This window comes from Puccinia triticina, chromosome 6A (assembly GCF_026914185.1).
Source record: "Puccinia triticina chromosome 6A, complete sequence".
NCBI classification, from domain to species: domain Eukaryota; kingdom Fungi; phylum Basidiomycota; class Pucciniomycetes; order Pucciniales; family Pucciniaceae; genus Puccinia; species Puccinia triticina.
In genome coordinates, this window is record NC_070563.1 from 7,087,127 (window position 1) to 7,103,010 (window position 15,884).

The window sequence follows — 15,884 nt, forward strand, 5'->3', positions numbered from 1 at the left end:
AGAAGCTGAACCCTGACGAGACAATCCTGGCCACAATTGATACGATTTACTCAGCACAAAAGCGGGCTGCGCAAGAGATGTTGCAAGGAATCAGTCCCATCATTCACCTGAATGAAATTCTGGCTGGAACCAATTTCACGACAATGACAAAGGTTGACAAATCTGGCGAGCTCAAGGGCCTTTTTTTCTGTCATTCCCTCTCTGTGAAGCTTCTCCATCAGTACCATTCAATCCTTTTCCTTGACTGTACGTACAAGACAAATAAGTATTGGATGCCTCTCCTCCACATCACTGGTGTCACTGGAGCCAACAAGTCTTTCAGTTTGGCATTCTGCTTTCTTGCCAAAGAGACACAAGATTAATGTGAGATTACAGACTCAGGTGAAAGGCAGCGCCCTCATAAATTGAGTAAGCGGCTGGGATCCCCATTAGCTGCGGAAACTGGTAAGCAAAGCAAACCAGCTCTGCAGTCCAAAAATGGTTCCGTGGGGTCAAAAAAACTGACACATCAATTCTCGGTGTATGCAGATTTGACTCCAACAACCAGCAAACTCAGGCTCGCAGAGAATCCCGGCCCACTGCCACTCAGAGCTAGAATATCAGCGCCTACCAAAGATAAGCTGCTGTTGTTTAAACTTTGACCTGGTCAGATAAGCGCTAACGCCTTATCCCAAAACTCCCGCAGATAAAGTCGACTGGGAGAAGATCAGCCTCACCAATCCCCCTCAAAAATAAGGGAACAAAATAGGTGAGTGTCTGTATCCAAGCTAAGACGGGGAAACAAAAGGCTAATATGGGCAGCGACATTGCAACAGACAACGTCACTCAACTCATTTGCCGTTTCGCTGAAACCAAGCAAAAAATGACCCTAAGGGCCACGTGCTCAAAGAGAGTAAGAGACAAGCCGTCTCCTTGATTGAAAGAGAAGAACAAAAACAGAACTAACGCGCCTAATGCACTTTGTGCTCACAGATTGCCTCAGCAACAATCACCGTGAATAGCTGCTTCTCAACTCTTTTCTTTCTTCTCATCTCTCCTCAGCAAAGAGCGGTCTATCTCCTGCTCTTAGGTAAATCCCCTTGAAGATAATTGTTTTCTTTATTTCTGTCTTAGTGCACTATTTGTACTCAAGTCTAACAAGAAATACAACTCTTTGTCTTCTGAATTCTTTCAATTATTACGACTGGGCGCTCGAATCCCTCCTGACAGTTTTCACCTTGAACAAGATTCCCCTTCCTGCTGTTGTTCTGACCGACCGAGAAGAAGCTCTCATTTCCTCTCTCCAGTCCAATTTTCCGGATTTGACTCACATGCTTTGCACTTGGCACATACAGAAGAACTTGGTCACTTGGTCTCCAATGGCGCAAAACACATCAAGAACAAGGTGAAGGAGTTTGAAATGCTTCAACACTGGAGCAACTTAATCAAGATGACTAGTCCAGGTGATTTCCGTTCAAGCTTCAGTTGGTTTTGCGCGAAATACGGCGAAGGTTTTGGAGATTATATGATTGAGACATGGCTTCCGGTGTGTGAAAATTATGCTAACGCTTGGACAAAGGATATACCTCATTTCAACCATTGGACAACATCTTGAATTGAATCATTGCATGCTTTCATCAAATCTTATCTCCTGGGCCCCAACAATTCTTTTGCCGCCATCATCAAGTTAATTACAAATGCGCTTGAAGCTCAATTCCACGAAATCTCCGCGGCGCATCACAAGGAGAAGATTAGAAGCCTTTGATCAATAGGGAAGATTTTCTTGCTCTGTCACGGCCGGATCACCCACTTTGCTCTCCGGAAGGCACAGGATAATATGAGAGAAAGTGTTGACCTGGAGAATTGGCACAGGTGCAACGGGTGTTACAAAAACTGGATGGGAATTCCTTGTAAGCATACACTCCGGCAGCGCGCAATGGATGGCAAGAAGATACTTCCTGAGGATTTTCATGTCCAGTGGCACATGAAGGTAAGATCTGGTTTTTTTTTATCTTTTTGTCATGTGGGGGGGCCTTGGATGGCCAGTTTTTGTGGACGACTCCCGTTTTTGCTATGACGACTCCCGTTTCTTGGCGGACGACTCCCATTTTTCTCCAACAACTCCCGTTTACCCCCGCGCGCCCCAGGGACAGGAACGGCTCCCATTTTCCGTCCGTGCGGCATGCCAATTGGGATAACAACTGCCAACAACTCCCAAATCGCCGAGCTGCGGAGCCTCAATTGGAAGAACAACTCCCGCCGACTCCCATCAGCAATGGGAAGTTGCATTATCCGTAACAAAAAGTATTGGATAACGTAACTGAATTGGTGCCGTTATTGTTGCACTAACAGCAGCGTTGTTTTAGTTACGTTATTTTTTGTCTTTTTTTCTGTTTTATTAGACCCATTACGTTATCCCCCGCAATCTGAGGAGGATAACGTGCGGATAACGCGGTTTTTTTGGCAATTTTACGGTGCTTTTAGGCCAGGTAACGCGGTTAGCGCGTTATCGGCGTTATTTTTTGCGGCATCAAGGCGGAAAGTCCCCTCCGTTACGTTATCCAAACAAGCGCAGGAACGTTTCACCAGATAACAATAACGCGTTATCTGGTAACGGTGGGAAGTTACGTTACAAAAATCCCGCTGGATAACGTAACGTAAGTAACTTCCCATTGTTGCTCCCATTCGTCTGGCCATTGCCACCGCCCCTCTGCCAACCTCCCCTGCGCCATTCCCTTACTAACTAGAGTCTTTTCATTCCCCCCAGGATCTTCATGCTCTTGACACCAACGCTGATCTCACCCAAATCAAGCAAGTCGACCGGATCCGCAAAAGGCTTCTGCAGATGAATCCCGCGCAGATGGCGGCCCAGTTACAAGCTATCAACAGCCTATTGGAAGGCTCTGGAACTGTCGTGACAATCCAGGAACCAACACAAGCTCAGGCCACCCGTGGACATCCAAAAGGCGCGCCAAAAAAACCAAAAACTACAAAAAGGGACCCCTCCGCCTTCAAACGTGTTGAAAATAAAAGGAAGAATGAAGAAGGAGTGATGATGAAGTCCAAGAAACAGAAGCTAGCGGAAACCAGAAAAGCAGAGAAGGAAGAAATGAAACAAATGAAGAAAGAAGAGAAGGAGCAACAAAAAAGGAAGAAAGAAGCAAGACAAGAAGAAGAAGGAACCAGCACCCAAGAAGAGGAAACTCCCGGCCCGAAAGTCAAAGAACGCGAAGAACGTCGCTCATTCTCCTTCTCCAACTCCTTCTCCATCGCCGTCTCCATCACCATCACCCTCTTCACCTGCGCTTTCTCCTCCTCCGCCGCCAAAAGCCCAAGTCCCGACAAAGCGCTTCAAACCGGTCTTTGTCACACCTAAGAAGCCAGCTTCCCCTTCCCCTCCTGTGAACTCCTCCTCGTCTGCCGCCGCCCCTCCGCTGCAACGTACGTCCCGCGCCGCTGGGAAGATGCAAGCTCCGCCTTCCCCTTCCCCTCCTTTGCAATCAACCTTGTCTGCCCCCGCGCCTCCGCAGCAACTTCCGACCCGCGCCACCGCTAAGAAGCCAGCTCCACCCTCCCCTCCTGCTCAATCAACCTTGTCTGCCCCTGCCCGTCCACCGAAATCGAGCCGGGTACCTCCTCCGCGAGCCACGCGAGTCCCTCCACCACCAACAGCTCCAGTCCCTCCACCACCAACAGCACCAGTCCCTCCACCACCAACAGCACCAGTCCCTCCACCACCATCAAAAGAACCAGTTGACCGACCGAATTGGCTCAATCAACTCCCAGTCATCATCAGAACCTTGGTCAAGCGGATACTTGATGTCGAGTCAGATGACCATTGTGGATTTCGCGCGGTGGCATGGTGCTTGGGGAATGGTCAGGGCGCTTGGAGTGCAGTCCGAGAAGCTCTAGCCGACGAAATCAGCAAACAAGGAAAGTGGGACGCGAAGTTGGGACATTTTCACAACATCAAGTCAAGTCTGGCCAGAATAAACTTTTCCGGTACCAAAGGTTGCGGTACGGCTCATTGGATGGCGATGCCCTCCTCTTGTCAGCCGCCTACTAGTCCAGACAGCGCAGGCGACAACAACCCTTGGGCTGCCACAAGCGCGGGCGGCCCGCAACCAAGTAAGAGAGGGCCTGGAGCCCTCGAGTGAGCACATTGATGTTGAAGGACTCGGGTATTGACCTTGAGTGAGCAAGTGAAAAGTGAACACCGCCTGGGACCTCCTTAGAGATTCCCAGAAGGATAGATGGTCCGGTAGGCATCGGACCACAAGTCAGCCCAGCACAACTGGGGTATAAGTACTGGGGAACCTTCCTACCAGGAAGGATCTCCCAGATCAGTTACCACACCCGCTTCCATTGTTGCATTCAACTACGCACGCCGAACACAACGATTGGGGTTTTACTCGATCCATCTCTTTCTCTTTCCATCCTTTCCGCACTCGACCCGACTCCCAGTTCCACTAGGTAAGTCGGGCCTTTTCCCTTTTCTCTCTTTCCTGTCCTAGACAGGACCAAATCTTCGAGTCCCTTGGACTCCGGTTGTATACGCTCAACCAGCCCCTCCAGACGGAGGCGCGGCTTTTCCTCCTTGTGCTGCGGCCAAGTCAAGCTCCGACTGACGTCGTGACAGCTGAGATCAGCTGAAACCTTAGATCATAACAAAGGTTTATATTCAGGGCGCGGCCACGATAGAGACCCGCCCTGACACCTCTGGCAAAGCACTGGCCAACACTTTCCAACGGCCAGTTTTTTATTTCACTGAAGAGTGGTCTCAAACTTTCCTTCCCTCCTTCTGCCCTCCTAACAAAAACCCCCCAATCTTCTTGGCTTTCATCCGGCGACTCAATCACTTTGTGGCCCTAGAACTATCTTCCCCTGACGTCTTCCCTGCCCCTTCCCTACAAAAGAGCTGGAAGCTAAATGCCAACCCAGAGGCACGAGGTTGGGAGGCAAGATACTCTGATTGTTTTGCTCAAACAGGTGGAAGAAAGCTCCTCTTTCCTGATAAGAATGGTAAATTTTACTAGTATTTCCATTTGTAGTTTTCATGTATTGGTGGTTGTTCTAGTCTTTTTTGAATAAATATTGTGATTATTCCTCTCTAGTATTTTTTGAATAAACACTGTTTATATTTTCTTGTCCTTATTATTTCTGGCAGCTCTGAGAGTTTGTGTCATCAAACATGAGGTACAAATTGTGCACTGGTAGGGAGCATGTCTATTGTGGAGCTGCACCCCTCATATCTCATGTTCTGATGGCACACTAATGCCACAAACCTTATAGCGCAGAGGAGTTACAGTCAACGGTGGGCCAGCTACGCTAACCGTAGCGTTAGCGTGGCGTAGCGTAGCGGAATTCCGCTAAATTCGTGCAAAGGGTGCGCAGCTAATTTAGCTGTTAGCGTAGCGTTAGCGCAGATGCGCGCAATTGCGCGCAATTGCGCTAACGCTACACACGCAGGGCGCAAAAGAGCGCGCGCTACGGTGCACCGCAGTGCTTTTAGCTGAAAAAAAGGCCTTTTTTTCCGCTAAAAGCGCTGTAGCGCAGCGTAGCGTAGCGTAGTGACTGTAGCGGCGCGCTAACACTAACAAACAATTGGCGCCCTGTTAGCGCCGCTGAAACGTAGCGCAGCGTAGCGGCGCTAACAGCGCGCTAACGCTACTCAAAATGGGCGGGCGCTTTTTGCCGCTACGCTAACGCTAAGTGGCCCTGTAGCGTAGTGTAGCGTAGCGGCCCACCTTTGTTACAGTCTTGAAATATTCCTGAAAATTTTAGACTGTTTGGGTGTGTAACACAAAAGTTACACAGTTAGCAGTCATTTCCTACTGAGCATTTGGCACGCCCCTGATGTGTCATGTTCTGATGGAACAATAATGCCAGAAATTTTATATCACAGAGTTTATGCAGTCTTAAGATATCCCTGAAATTCGTGGACATTTTGGGTGTGTAACACAAACGTTACACAGTCAGCAGTTATTTTCCTACTAATTTTGGCGCACATCCCTTATATCTCATCTTCTGATGGGAAAATACTGCTAAAACTTTCAGTATTGTCTTTTTATGTATGTTTCTCTGTGCTCTCAAATTTTCATGTCTCTAGTAACTGGAACAAAAAAGTTATACATATTAAAAATAATAAAAAATAATACAAAAAATTAGTGGGGACGACTCCCAAACAAAAATTTTTTTGGGTCGACGACTCCCAAAAAAGCCGTACCCAAAAAAAGGGTCCAGGTTGGCGTCGAGCGCTGGTCAAAAAATAGTCACGCGGATGTATGGAAGTCGTTTTCCCAAAACTTGGGAGTTGTTTTTCCAAGACCCTATTTTTTTTGTCAGAATTCTTGGGTAGTGCAACAGTGGGGCAATTCCTTCAAACCACCCGCAACATAAGTATTACTTAACTTAATATCTTACTTGTTATTTCCCCCTCAAAGAACTGACACCTGTCCCAAAAGTAGTTCTCAAACCGGTCTGCACTATTCAGTCCGTCTGTGAGTCCTGCCAAAGTCCTACTCCAACCGTTCTGCCAAGTCCGCACATCTGGAGTGTGGCTCAAACCCCGGTTCCCTTGTCCCCGTGAGGAGTCCCCGGTCCCGCAGCTTCCCCCTTTGCCAACTTTCCGTGTGCTTTCTTAGCTGTACATTCAAGTTTTTCCCTCAGCCTACATATGAGACGCATAAGCACGCATGCTTATCATTTGTTTGGATATATAGACTGAGCATTTGCTCAGCCGCCCCACTGCATTTCTACTTGTGCTGTGGTGAGCCAAAATTCTACGCCACTAGCCTATATAAATCACCACACTTGTTTTTCAGTTTCCTTACATCAAGTTTGGTTGAAGGCTTCTTCCCTGCAAATGGTGAAAGATAGATTTCAGTTTTCACCTCCAACCTTCCCATTTCACAGGCAAAAATTGTGAAGGGAGAAAGAGGCCCCTCTCCCCAACTTAAAACCTGAGGGGAGCATAATGTAAGCAGTTTCCATTGAAATAAAGGACTTTATGACTTCTCAACAATGATTTCTCACTAATGGTGTGATTTTTTGATTTGGTGAGACCAAGCAGGCACCAATGTCTTATCATTTGAATCCATTCACTCCCTGATCACTAAGCCTCTGAGGTTTAACTTTCTCTCTTCAATTCCCGGTCCAATTCTAACCATACCATAAATTCCCTCAATGAAGTATTTTCAAATCAACTACCAGATAATTCATCTTGCACAACTTGGATAAATTCAACTTCTGACTGCCAAGTTCTGCCCGGATCAATCTTTAGTACAGGCAAAACGGGTAGTACATTGGGAAGTGGTTCTCCCAAAGTACACAATATTTGGAAGTCAGGACCCTTTGAGGCACTGCGGCTATGGTTTTGGTGGTGTTCCTTAGTAGGACACCAGCCAAAATGCACACACAGTAGCACACCCCATTCCTGAGGTGTGCTAATTCCATGCAGCAAACTATATTAATTTTGTGGCTTTTTCTGTACACTGTAAAATTTTTGGACCCTTTGGGGCACTGTGGCTATGGTTTCAGTGGTGTTCCTTAGTAGGACACCAGCCAAAATGCGCGCACAGTAGCACATCCCATTCCTGAGGTGTGATAATGCCTTGCAGCTCACCATATATGCTCTTGAGAGGGATTTTTACTCTCTGTAAAATTTTGGCGGGGCTTGGGCCCCGCTGTGAGGAGTTATGTTTTTTTTTTGCCATTTCTGCAAAAATTACAAATCTGACTACCATTTTGTATTTCTATTTTTGACTTCCGACTACCAAATTGCGCCCGGGTCAATTTTTGGTCCGCGGGACCCGGGCGCTACGTCGGGTAGCGGTCCTCCCGACGTCAACCGCTTTTGGCAGTCGGAAGACAAAAAAAAGGTAGTCAATTAACCAAGCCCCAAAACAAAATGCTGTCAACCTGTATCTCTGTTCAGCATGCAAGTCCCTCCTTCCCGGCAGCAAAATGCAACCAGTATTTTACCACTCCATGGGTAGGAGGGTTAAGAAATTTTTTAATGAATTGAATCAGGAAAAATGTGATTAGGAAAGTATAAACAAGCCAAGAGAAACAAAATTGAGGTGTTCAAAGTTGAATTATGCATGCTTAAATCATAAAATAGTTTGAGTTGAATTACATAATCCTACTTGTGAGATCCCCTGCAAAGAAGGGTTTATGATTTTATGATTTTTGCATGCATAAACCACATGAGCTACTAGGGTTGTGATGAAAAGCAGGCTGAAAAATACGTCTGATACCTGAATTTCTGCTAGGGCAGAAGTCCCTCCGGCGAAGCCTCAGGAAGGGAGTTGTTAAATTTGACATTTAGAAAGGAGTGAGAGGAGGCTATGTTAAGGTTGATACATCAAATGCATGGAGAACGGGAAGAAGTGTCTGTACTTGGCCAGTGGCAGAATCAATGCGGCAATAATCCAACCAAGTTGCTAATATTTTGACTTCACTATCACTTAAATAATTTTCTCCTTTGAGTAATTCTATAAGTCTATAGACTTGTAGTCTGATATGCGGACGATCGGCGTGGAGTAAATGAAAGAGCATATCTATCAAAGCCACTCGAGACATGGATTTTGCTGGGTGAGTGGAGAAGATTTCTAGGATGGTTTGACGCAGGTTGTAGGTTATATATCGAGTATTGCCGTCTTTTATTGCATCCCACAAAAGTTTCAAGCTCTTGTCATCGCTTGACGGTTTCTTGAGATCATCTTGAACCCGTTTGGCTGAGCATGTAGATTATAAAACATGATCAGAATCATAATGCAAGTCACACTTTTTGGGGGGATTTTGTTTTTGGTGGACTCACAAAAATTGGAACTGCGATCAAGCTTGGGTGAATCGGGTTCTGAAAGATTTTTTTTTCAGAATAAGATTTTAGTACGTGAATGTCATCCAGAAAGAAAAACCAATTCCTTAATAAACACACACCCCGCTCCAGTTCTTCCCTTAGATTTGGCTGATGAGGGGGTACTCTAGTTCTTTCCCAAAGATATTTCACCATTTCACTGATTTTCCACGGGATACGCTCATTATAGATATTCTTGAGAAGGAGAGTGTGATACGTATAGAGAATTGAATGGGCAATCACTCCGAATCCCCGACGGGACTCCATTTTATTGGTCAGGAATGAGCACCAATCCTCTAGCTGTTCCGTAGGCATGTCTTCGTGGATAAGATAGTTTAACGCTTTCTGCACAAGTTGAGTATTTTCAAGGGTTTGTAGAAATGGAGGGTGGCATTTTTTTTTGAAATAGGAAAGTGCTTCCCTGGGCGTAACCGTACGAGCTTGGATTGAAGGAATAGAAGTCAGACAAGGTCAGTACTTTGGGGTGCCAGGAGGGAAATTAGATCAATTGAGTGGTGGACAGGAGGAACCGGTCATGATTCGAATCCCTTAAGCAACGTGAAGACATACGTGGGCGTAATTTGATGAAACCGCTCCAATTCGGGCTGCCAGTACTGGCTCTCACATCCTCCACTAGGTCTCCATCTGTAAGCCAAAGTCTAGTCGAGCTGGATCTACCGAAGGACGCGTCGGTGTCAATTATGAGCTGACTGATGAAGACAACAGCAAGTAAGTGATGGGGAAGCCACATGATTGGTCGGAAGATTGGTCCTAAGGCTTGGGGTCAGGAGATCTGGTCTTTTTATCAGGCAGCCAGCATTGGGTCTCAAGGGATCCTTATCAATCATGCTGTGGTACATGTTCACGGATTGGGACCCCAACAGCCCACCGATGCAAGTTAAAACTCGTCTTATCTCAGCCTGGGCCTGGGTATATGTTTTGATGATGTAGTTTACGTAGCTGTGCCCGGATCCGACTTTGTATTCACCAAAGGGTCAATTTATTTCCTGGTGGGTCCTGAGGTATTTGATGACACCTGTTCCGGGGGGTTGTCCCGGAAAAATGGAAACGACGGATAGTTGATACGCGATCGCTGTGGCTAGCGTCCCGATTCCGGCATTCTCGACGACCCAGGGTCCCAGCTCGCTTGGCGCGAATGCGAACTGTACAGCACTAGAACCCTCAGATGGTTTTCCCGTTGTTTTCCGGACACCAGCCACCAAGGTTCAAGCCGTCCGAACGGCCATCGGGGCACTGTAGATACATACACAGTTTTCAGCCGTTCAAACAACTTCTGGGAACGTCAATTTCTCCCAAGTCGTTTCACCGGTACTGACTCTCGGACGCTCACGAGACCCGTGGCCGACCGGTATTAATCCTGTGCACCGGAGAAGACTGTACCTTGATGTTTACTCTTGTCCAACGGGAACCGATCTTGTATATGCACGAGATCCGAGGAAGTATTATGACTCGTCTGAAGTCCTGAATTAGTATGACCTTTTGGCAAACACCTTGAAAAAACCAGAAGCAGTAAACCTTTATGGAGCGTCTGAAGATTGATTCTATTAGGCGAGTATAGCCTATTGTGCCTGTTGAGTCTTGACTCACCAAAACTGACGGTTTTGACTCAACTGCTTGTTCGGATGGTATGTGTTGTCTTCTGGGACAAGGATCTTGTTCAATTGCTTGCCAGGACGTCACTACGAGGGACTCCTAACTTAACTAATCCCCCCCCCCCCCTCCTCGAGCGGAGTGGAGGGGTAAACAGTGGTCGCAGTGCGGGACGGTGTTCCTCTCCCAATTGTTAGGGGGCCCCTCCAAGTTAGCTAATTCCCTCCCTCTCCAGTCCTCTCCCGCCACCAGACACGGGTTTGAGTTTGCGAGGACTCTTGCTGGTCTCGGTCCGCTGGAGACAGAACGCAAAGACACCTCAGATGGGTATATTTTGAGGGGAGAAGGGAGAGAGACGAAACGGCATCGCCTCCCAAATCGCCTCCCAGGGTATCTTTGTAGGCACATCTTGAGGTGGATTGGCTGCTTGACAAACTCGACAACTGATTCGCTTTCCGCCAGGTACGAGGGTCGCTTGCGTGGCCTGTTTGAAGACCAATAGCTTATTTTTTCCAGCAACTGCAAGCTTCAACTGGATCACCTCATCCAACCTTGTCGTTGTCAAATCCGGGCCGGACTTCTTGCCCTTTCTTGCCCTCCTCCTCCCCAAATTTTGTCCATTCCCTTCGTGGAGCAACGGTCGGTGGAACCCGTGTGGTGGCAAGCGGTCGTTTGATTTTTTTCGCGCCGTCTCGATCCCAGCCTCATCCCATTTGTATTCTTCTATCCTATTGAAGCCCATCGCCGGATCGATCTGGTCTGATGGCAGAGTTGCTTCATCGGAGCCGGGCCGCCCGATTACTGGCACGGTAGCCGGTGGTCGGCTCGGGTTCGGGTTTCCCCGTTCCCGAACCACACGCGTTGTGGGCTCATGCGCCACTGGCCTGCAGCCCAGCCCATTCCACCAGCCACCATGTCTTTCCCCAACTTTCCTCACGAGGAGATAGCCGAAGCCATCCAAAACTTCGGCTATACCTCTGATCTGACCCCAGGAGACATCGCAAAACCGACTTCGAGCAAGATCATGCTCATTTACGAATGGTTCCTGCTCTATTTTGCTTCGATTACCCGGGACGATGTCCGCAACGCCGTCATGGAGCCACTCCTCAACATACACCACCCGGTGAGCTCTGCGATACCGCAATCGAAAAGATTCTTGGTGTAATTTCCTTTTCATCAAGGCATGCAATTAACTCACCCCTTCGAAAATTGGACTTGATTTTTTTAAGGAAATTTACCAATATCGCGTTACGGCGGGAACATTCAGAGACGTTCTTGACCAGATCATGCGATGCGCTTCGATATACGACTTTACGGATAGGGACTTATTCTTGCCGACAGCAGAACGTGCTCGACGTGTCCTAAGCGGGCTGATCAACTTTGCCCTATTCGAGAGTGAACAGTCCGATCAAACACTTCGACCGCTCGAGAAAACCCTCGAAGATTTACAAGGACAACGCGAAGAACTCCTTGATCGAGAAGCAGAGCTGATGGAACAGATATCGATGATGCGGTAAGGCCTACGATTGTCTTTTTTTCCCTTTCGCGTACATCTTCCAAGTTACGGTAGCTGAAGCTATATTTCACCCCCCCCCCCCCCCAGTCAAAAGCAAGAGGAAGAAGAGAGGTCTGTGGCGGAATTGCTTCCGGAACTCGAGAGGTTGAAGGCTTCAATTCTAGAATCCAAAGGGACTGAGGGGCCTCTGGACCAGCGTCGAATGGAACTCATTGAGGCTAAAAAAGTACTGACCGAGCAACACGTAAGCTTGTTTTTCGTGTTCGTAACTTATCGCTTGTTACCGAACCTGTCCTCTCAACTTTGATGCAGAGAATTGCAAACGCAGAATTATCCCGGCTCGAGGCAGAGAACACTCGACTATCGACACGAGTGGCGCGTTCCCCAGAGAAGGTCAAGAGTGCGATCGAATCCCTTCAGATAACATTGTCGTCAAACTTAGAAAACATTGCTTCACTCGAGCAAAACTCCCGAACGTTGGAGCAGAAGATCATCGCAAACGACAAATACGAGAAGGATCTGTCTGTGTGCATCAAGCTAGCTGATGAATGGGAAAACGAGACGATTCGAGTTGCTGAAGTCAATAAAACTCTGGGAGGACTGACCGATGAATATGAAACTCGATTGCCCGAGCTCCAAGAAGTAGAAAAAAAGACTGCTGTTCGTACCCTTTTAAAATTCTCACCAATCCCTCGCTGTTACGGACCCTCAATCATATCTCGGTTTGTGCTATCAGCAAGCTCAACGACGAACCGAGTTATTGCAAGAGCAGCTGCAGCGCGCTCACGCAGGTATACATCGCAAGAGACAAGGCGCGAAAGAGCGCTATGCGAAGGCAGTCGAGCGACACGAGACGGCTTTGGAGGCACAAGCCGAACACGAGAAAGGAATGGAACAACAACTCAACTTAAAGGCCCACCTGGCCTCTCAAATCGAGAATGCAGTGGAAGATTATACTCGTGGAGTGAAGAAAGGCCAAGCCGTCTACGACACCATTCGGACTGAAGTCTGTGAGTTCAGTTTTCGCGGTCTCGAAATCCAATCCCTCCATTGTACTGAACTTCACCCTTCCTCATTTTAGTACATTTCACTATGAAACACCAAGCCGCTATCAATGCAATCGAGGCTAAACTACAGTTGCCCCCAGAGGACTAAGAGTCAACTAATTCCTCCCTTACAATCCTGTACACAACAGGTATTAAAAATTAATAGTTCTCAATGAATTGGCGCGCAGACCCATTAGACTTCTCGTTGTCAATACGCTTTTGCATCTCAGACAGTTTCCATTGACGGCGTGTACCTTATTTCTCTATTGCTCATGCCGATATCCAGTTTGTTGCAAAAGTTTCGACAGTTGCGAATTGCCCTATCCATCATCTTGTAAGTGTCGTAATATTATATGGATTCGACTAGGCAACGGACCTTGTTACTACTAGATAAAGACCCTACAATGACCTCGTGTACTCCTCGTCCAAATATAATTTATCACTTTGGCGCGTGTAAATCTGAGCTTGAGCTCAAGAATCAATCATGAAATTCACAAAGGATTGAAAGTTTTGCCATAAACCAAAAAATTGTGAAGACAGGAAAAAACAAGCAAATGATGATCCCAAGTTGAGCAGCATCCTCAGAACATGCGGTACAAGTTTCAGAAGTATACTCAGAGAGAGGGCGAGGACGGCTTGTGGTCATAAACCATCAACCCAGAGGGAATCTAATTTTAATCCATTAATAATCGGATGATTTCCGGTCTTGGCAAGCGGAGGTCGATGTTACGCTTTGTACTACGTGCCCAATGCTTGAATCGTTGCGAGGGCACAATTAGCAGAAGTTGGACCAGTTTGTCGTTGCTCAACTCGCGCATCCACAGGTCATATTGTGCCTTGACTATTGTGTTGGGTAAGTCGCTTATAACGGTTTTGTGCTCAAAGGTCTCTCCAAGTACTTTATGAATCCAGTCGTAAAAAGGTTCAGATGTGTTGGCCAATGAAATAAACGGGCTAAAGTCTTGTTCTGTATATTTATATCTGTCGTCTAGGAATCGATTCCGGTATTTTTTCAGGTACCTCGTCAAGAACAAGAGTTTTTCACGGCGACCTTCCACATCGTAAATTTGTCCCCCGACCTCTGTGATGAATTTAAGATTGTTATTGTTGCTGTCTATGATGAAATCAAAGATGTAAAAGACAAGCTGGTATTGAATTCTTCTTCCTGCTGAGTTTTCTAGCGCTTCAGGGTTTTCAAGAATTTTCACGAGGGTAGTGAGATACTTCTTTGAGCGAAAGTTGTTCTGCAGAAATCCTTTGCAAATGAGGTCATACTGGGTGCTTCGATGCACTGTGTTGGGAAAGATTTCCCTCTCATGTTCTAATATAGTGGTTAAGACGGCTTTGACTGCTGAAAACTTGACAGCTTCGTCGAGGTCTAGGAGGAAGAGAATTTTTTGGATTAGTAGAAGTTAGTTGAAAAAAAAGAAAGAAAAACTCGCCTTTTATTGCTGCATGAAAGTACTCCATCGCCGCGCCGGATTCCAAAAACATTCTCTCTGGAATGACCGACTCAAAAGAGTCGAAGAAGTTGTTCCCCAGCTTGTGTACTAAGAGCTTGGTATGCAACCCAACTAAGCGCACCACAACGTTTGGCTGGAAGATTTCAAGACTTGTGCTGGACACGGAGGGGTTTGCACGGACGATGTTCCCCAGAAGAAGTAAGGATCGTAAAATTTTGAGCTGCAAGTTTGCTTCTGAGTTGTTGGGGGAGCCGTCTGGAGATTCAAGCTCCAAAAAGTTTTTGAATAAAGAGTTTACACTTTCACACTGTTCATCGGCTGTTTGCATGTGTATGGGCGGGACGAGACCGTAAGATGTTACAGCAGGCTTAAGTAGTTCATCAATTTTTTCTTGCTGTTGCCCCAGGATATCTGAATTAGGTTGAACAACGTTGTTTCAGGTGTACTATAACGCTTGAGAGGCTCCGGCCAGGTAAAACAAAAAAACTCACCATGCCTTTCCTTCCATTCTTGTGGAACACGGCCAACCTGGTAGCTCCCACTGCTAGATTCTGCGTGATTAATATTCTTGGTGGGGGCTGAAATATCGGTCAAGGATAGAAGTCCAAAGGTCAACAGTCATTATTTGGAAATTTCAATTTTCGGTGGGCCACGAGTACAAGATTACTCACCAACGTAATGCACTGCCTTATATGGATCCATACATGAAAAGAATTCTACTTGACAGGACTACCATCCTAATTGGTATTATAGCAAGAAGCCTCGCACAACTGGGCTGCTGGGTGTAAACGGTGCGAGGTACGAATTTATTTGGATGTGTGGAGGGAAATGGGGCGCCGCCTTCCACTCCAGCGTCAAAATGACTTAAATATATAGTGATCAGGCTAGAATGTGCATCCCCGGCACCCTACGATGTGTGAAACGGTGAGCAAGGGATGCCAGATGCTTCCTTCAGACAAGGAATGTTTCCGTTCCATATTATGAGAGATTTATGAGACAATGGAGCTGCAGCCAGTCCGAGAAAGCTTGCGTTTCTAGAATCCTGTTTTTCCCAACCCAGCTCAACACCAGCTGTATCCTTCCAATGTTTGCTCTCCCTTTATTTTCCCGGCTAGATTTTTCCGCCCACCCTGCACCCGAACTTGGCCGCTTTCTTCTGAGGGGCCCTTCGCGCCAGCCGGGCCCTACATGCCACTGGCATGTACGTAGTAATGTTACCGATAACGGTAACGTAACGGTAACGTAACGGCTTTTAAGCTGTTATTGTTACAGTTACGCGTAACGGTGGTGCGCTATGTTATCGCGCCACTGCTCGCACCATTTTTTTCTGCTCGTTACGTTATCGGGGCCCGCGGCACACCAGATAATGAGCTGATTTCAGCGCCAAAACAGCCCTTGAGGGCTTGTTA

General features: G+C 47.0%; 4 protein-coding genes across 4 annotated transcripts; 1 reads left to right on the forward strand and 3 right to left on the reverse strand.

Annotated features, from left to right (window-relative positions):
• Window positions 1-8,325: 8,325 nt before the first annotated feature.
• PtA15_6A812 (uncharacterized protein) lies at window positions 8,326-9,590 on the reverse strand (the record flags this gene model as incomplete). The annotated part of the gene is made up of 4 exons (XM_053170556.1): window positions 8,326-8,717; window positions 8,801-8,839; window positions 8,923-9,279; window positions 9,410-9,590. 4 exons carry the CDS (start codon window positions 9,588-9,590, stop codon window positions 8,326-8,328), a joined length of 969 nt encoding a protein of 322 aa, XP_053021735.1.
• Window positions 9,591-10,769: 1,179 nt separating this feature from the next.
• On the reverse strand, window positions 10,770-11,192 carry PtA15_6A813 (uncharacterized protein; the record flags this gene model as incomplete). The annotated part of the gene is made up of 1 exon (XM_053170557.1): window positions 10,770-11,192. The coding sequence occupies one exon, from the start codon at window positions 11,190-11,192 to the stop codon at window positions 10,770-10,772; it is 423 nt and encodes a 140-aa protein (XP_053021736.1).
• A 129-nt stretch (window positions 11,193-11,321) lies between these two features.
• PtA15_6A814 (uncharacterized protein) lies at window positions 11,322-13,121 on the forward strand (the record flags this gene model as incomplete). The annotated part of the gene is made up of 6 exons (XM_053170558.1): window positions 11,322-11,573; window positions 11,680-11,963; window positions 12,054-12,210; window positions 12,279-12,626; window positions 12,703-12,976; window positions 13,048-13,121. The coding sequence occupies 6 exons, from the start codon at window positions 11,322-11,324 to the stop codon at window positions 13,119-13,121; spliced, it is 1,389 nt and encodes a 462-aa protein (XP_053021737.1).
• Window positions 13,122-13,686: 565 nt separating this feature from the next.
• Window positions 13,687-15,177, reverse strand: PtA15_6A815 (uncharacterized protein; the record flags this gene model as incomplete). Its single annotated transcript, XM_053170559.1, has 4 exons — window positions 13,687-14,390; window positions 14,782-14,886; window positions 14,967-15,053; window positions 15,147-15,177. 4 exons carry the CDS (start codon window positions 15,175-15,177, stop codon window positions 13,687-13,689), a joined length of 927 nt encoding a protein of 308 aa, XP_053021738.1.
• Window positions 15,178-15,884: the final 707 nt, after the last annotated feature.